We start from the raw sequence: 5,191 nt of genomic DNA, 5'->3' as shown, positions 1-5,191 counted from the left end.
CACGGGGACAACATGTACAAGCACTTTACGTGGTCTCCCGACCTGCTAGATATAACTGACTAATCTTCCTTTCAACTACACCATAAAAATACGAAAGGACTACACTGAAGGAAGGCCCAAGTGCTTTCAACTTGATCAGTGTATTAATAACATTTAAATTAAAGTCGATCTCTACAGATGGGGAATTACAACCGTGTTTCGTGGTCTGCTACCACAACAGCTCCTTTATAGGATCCAGTTATCTCAAGACATCATCAGGAGGAACCACGTCCGCTTTCGGCCCCTATTCCTCTACCGTTTTGAATCCTTAAAGCATTTACTGTGCCCATAAGATCAATATTAAACGTATTTTTCGTTTCCTTACGACAGAATTGTAAACGAAGGTGCAGGAGTGGCTGTGTGATAAGTAGCTTGCTAACCAACCACATGGTTCCGGGTTCAGTCCCACTGCGTGGCATCTTGGGCAAGTGTCTTCTACTATAGCCTCGGGCCGACCAAAACCTTGTGAGTGGATTTGGTAGACGGAAACTGAAAGAAGCCTGTCATATATATGTATGTGTGTCTGTGTTTGTCCCCCTAGCATTGCTTGACAACCGATGCTGGTGTGTTTACGTCCCCGTTAACTTAGCGGTTCGGCAAAAGAGACCGATAGAATAAGTACTGGGCTTACAAAGAATAAGTCCCAGGGTCGATTTGCTCGACTAAAGGCGGTGCTCCGGCATGGCTGCAGTCAAATGACTGAAACAAGTAAAAGAGTAAAAAGGAAGTTCAAAAGTGTAGGTGGGTGTGGAGAAAGGATCGGTTATCAATATTGTTATTATATGAAGTATATTGATGAGGATATTGGTATTGATAGCATTTTTTCTCTACGATCAAACCTAATAAAACAATTTCAACGTTGGCGCACCTTCCATTTGTTGTTGTTCTTGTACGGCTTAAAGGCACGTTTCTTTCCTGCCAAGCTTACTGTTTGACCCTTTTGTTAATGTATTTATTTTGAGTTGCTCTGTGTTTCTTTCAATTTATTCTAAATATAACAAAGAATTTAGTAAAATAACTTAGTTATCATTCAGCTAGTGTTAGGAACATAAATTGTGACTAAGGTTTGGTGGAAGATTTTAATTCAAAACTTATGAAAACAAGACATTTGTACTCAGAGCTAGAGGTGGTTTCAGCCGGGTTGGTAACAAAAGGGTTAAACCATGTTTGTGTTCTCCCAGTCAACAGCCTTATCATTTCTGGTACTTTAAACTCTTCGGTTGCATATTTGTGTGAATAAAATCGCTTTTCTTTGGAATAGAAAAAATGTCTATCTTTATTTCTTCTTCTGCTGGTGTCTCAAATTTAGGTCAAATCAGTTTTTCTCAAAGGGGAGGCCTATGGGATGGTCAGACAAGTTGTTTTGAGAAAATTTGGTTTAAATGTTTGACAACTCAGCACCGTCCATTGGACGGGGGGAGGGGGCGTTTTGCTCGTATCTTATATAATTCTATATTTTCTTCTTTTACAGTTGTGCTGAGTGTTCCATCACAACCTGTCATCCACAGAAATTCTGATTCCACCAGAATACCTGCGACCGGTCTTTTATGGATTTTTATTAACTCTATCCCCAATTCTTAATATAGACATAGAAATCTTTTTATCTACAATATCTGTAGCACTTGAAGATATCCTTCCCAATGAGCAACAACCATTCTAAGGATTATATAAAGAAAAAATATTTACTTTGTATGTTTCCTGCATGTGTAAACAAAGTCCCATGATTTGGATATCGTAAGAAACGAAACCACAACAGATTATAACCACAAACATTGTTTTTTAAGAATTTCTCTGGAGTTAATATGGAGGATGGTAATCTGTCAGACACTTCTAACACAGATATTTCTGACAATTTAGAATCGGTTAAACAGATATCCAGTGCTGAGGAATCGTTATCACATGGTAAGAAGCTGTTGGAGAGAAATATTAATTGCGAAGTTGATGGTGAATCTTTTGTAAATTCCAGTAATTTAAACAGACACACGGGGAAAAAACCATTTCAATGTGAGATTTGTGGAAAATTGTTGCATTATAAATATCAGCTTGCTATCCACAGACGTAGCCACACGGGGGAGAAACCCTTTCACTGCGATATATGTGGAAAAACATTCATTGTTAAAAGTTCTTTAAATGCTCACAAAAAATTACACTCTAGAAAAAAAAATTTCCACTGTAAAATATGTGGAAAGTCTTATATTCAGAACTGTCTACTCATTTACCATATCCGCACTCACACTGGAGAAAGGCCATTCCATTGCGAAATATGTGGAAAATATTTCTTCACAAACAGTCATCTAAAAGGGCACAAAAAGATTCATTCTGGGAAAAAGGAATTTAAATGTGAAATCTGTGGAAAGTCTTATTCTCAGAACTATCGACTTGTTTACCATATCCGTACTCACACTGGAGAAAAACCATTCCACTGTGAAATTTGTGGAAAGTCTTATTCTCAGAACTCTCAACTTGTTAACCATATCCGTACTCACACTGGAGAAAAACCATTCCACTGTGAAATTTGTGGAAAGTCTTATTCTCAGAACTATCAACTTGTTAGCCATATCCGTACTCACACTGGAGAAAAACCATTCCACTGTGAAATTTGTGGAAAGTCTTATTCTCAGAACTCTCAACTTGTTAACCATATCCGTACTCACACTGGAGAAAAACCATTCCACTGTGAAATTTGTGGGAAATGTTTTTTGAATAATGGTGGACTTGTTACCCACAAAAGGGTCCACACAGGTGAAAAACCTTTTTCTTGTGATCTGTGTGGGAAATCTTACTCCGGTAGTTCTAATTTAAAAAAACATAAACTCCGACATATTGGTAAAAAAGAATTCCATTGTGAAACTTGTGGGAAATCTTATTTTAATAATGGTGATTTAAAAACGCACAAAATAGTCCATGATGGAGAAAAACAATTCCACTGTGAAATTTGTGGGAAAGGTTTTGTGAGAAATGTTGGACTTGTTGCCCACAAAAGGGTCCACACAGGTGAAAAACCTTTTTCTTGTGATCTGTGTGGGAAATCTTACATCTCTGGAAGTAATTTAAAAAGACACAAACTCCAACACATCGGGGAAAAAGAATTCCATTGTGACACATGTGGTAAATCTTATTTTGATAACAGTGAATTGAAAAGGCATCGGAGGAAACATGTTGGAGAAAAAACATTTCACTGTGAAATCTGTGGGAAATCTTTCTTTGATAATTGTAACCTTATTGCTCACATCCGTACTCACACCGGAGAAAAGCCTTATCATTGTGAAATGTGTGAGAAATCCTTTGTCTCTAGAGGACTCTTGAATACACACAGACGAAAACATACTGGGGAAAAGCCTTATCATTGTGACATCTGTGGAAAATCATTTTTGTGGAAAATTACATTGACTAGACACAAACACAGTGTAGAGAAGACTTTGAATAATGAGTGACCTGAGAAATCCTTCTCTTGTAAATGTCAACTAAGTTTACACATAAGCGTATGCTGAATAGTTCCTGGCTTCAAGGGTATCACCAAAGGCCCAACTTTAGAAGTTCTTTTACAGGGCTTAGAAAAACTGAAGGACCACTGCAATAATTGTGTTTGAATCTGAGAGAGGAATATGTACAATAAAATCGTAATTAACCTATCTTGTATTTTCTTTTACCCAGAGCCAGGAACTTTTTAGCAACCCCTCATATATATATATATCTATATATATATATATGTATATTGGGGTACATTTTTTCTCTGGTGAAATATGTTGGAAATCATTTTCTTTGAGTCCTCAACATTCAGGCTAAAAATCTGCTCTTATTTGAGAGAAACTGTTTTAGAAAAGCATTTGGAAATTATAAATATGTGAATACAGACTGGAGAAAATAAAATTATTCTTGTGAAATTCACGAAATATCTTTCTTTGTTTTATTCATGTTGCTCACAAAAAAATCGTAAAAAATGGGGATTTTCATAGAAAATAAAAGCATCTTTTTGATATAAATAATTTTTGGCTTTAACATGGTTCAATTTGAATTTTTTCTTCTACGGAAGAAAGAGCAAGCCTTCTTCTGTCATAGTCTCAATTTTGGTCAACTTGCACCGCAGGGTCTCGGAGGAGATAGTGTTAGTTGAAGGTTATCAAACCTGCCTTACACAGACAACTTCAGCTTTATCATCATCGTTTAACGTCCGTTTTCCATGCTAGCATGGGTTGGACGGTTCAACAGGGATCTGGGAAGCCAGGAGGCTGAACCAGGCTCCAGTCTGATCTGGCAGTGTTTCTACAGCTGGATGCCCTTCCTAACGCCAACCACTCCGTGAGTGTAGTGGGTGCTTTTTTACGTGCCACCTGCACGGAAGCCAGTCGAGGCGGCGCTGGCATCGGCCACGTTCGTATATAGATTTATGGGAAACAGTGGTGGATCGCGAATGCTAGTAATTTTCAATTACAACAGAGATGCCACAAGAATTTTATACTTTACTTAACTATTTTGAAGGTCCATTTGTTAGTCATCAAAAGAGACACGGTGAAAGACTAGCAACTCTATTTCACCTTGAAATAGGGAATATTTCACCAAGGAACATTAAACAGAGAAGATCCTACGAAGAATCATTCAGAGGCAGCTGTTTGTCGATTACAATATGAATTTAGTATTCAATGTCCAACTCTGTGGAGATTAATAAATGACCTACGTAGAATACTGAGAGGGAGAAATGAGCACTGTGAACTTTTATAAGATACATGAACCACCAGCTAAACTTTAAAATATATAGTGATGCAGACAGCAGAATATGTGAAACTGTTACGAATTTTGGAAACATGGGTGATGTCAAGGAGTGTTGCTCGTAATTAGCAAACGAAGAACTGAATAAAGTTAGATTTTCTAAGTAAATAAAATGCTTTTTCTTTTATTAAAAAATAATATTTGACTGTGTGGTAAAGGGAGATAACTGCATTTGAATTGTTCCACTTGATTTCTGTATTTGGTTGATTAAGATTGCAAATAACAAGAATACTGTTTAGGAATGTATTTTATCTTTAAAAAGCGCGATATAGTCATAAGTGGAAGGGATGGCAGACCTAATTCTCTTTTATCAGCCTGTATATCAAAAATTAGTCGCATACAAAGAAATATAAGTAAACGGAAATTTAGTGGTGAATGCCCGTTT

General features: G+C 37.0%; 1 protein-coding gene across 5 annotated transcripts in view; it reads left to right on the top strand.

Moving 5' to 3' along the window:
• The window catches only part of LOC115225906 (zinc finger protein OZF-like), a 6,637-nt gene extending 2,723 nt beyond the window's left edge, over positions 1–3,914 (top strand). For 2 of the 5 annotated variants that reach the window (XM_029796907.2, XM_029796908.2), the window contains exon 2: positions 1,511–3,914. In XM_029796907.2, coding sequence (XP_029652767.1) covers positions 1,842–3,473 — 1,632 coding nt within the window. In that variant the 5' untranslated portion in view covers positions 1,511–1,841 and the 3' untranslated portion in view covers positions 3,474–3,914. The remainder of the gene's footprint in view (positions 1–1,510) is intronic. The other 3 variants (XM_036514559.1, XM_036514557.1, XM_036514558.1) reach the window with 3 other exon arrangements.
• The last annotated feature ends 1,277 nt before the right edge of the window (positions 3,915–5,191 follow it).

Source organism: Octopus sinensis, linkage group LG28 (assembly GCF_006345805.1).
Source record: "Octopus sinensis linkage group LG28, ASM634580v1, whole genome shotgun sequence".
NCBI classification, from domain to species: domain Eukaryota; kingdom Metazoa; phylum Mollusca; class Cephalopoda; order Octopoda; family Octopodidae; genus Octopus; species Octopus sinensis.
Note: the sequence above shows the minus strand (reverse complement) of the source record. Positions and strands in the feature narration are given on the sequence as shown.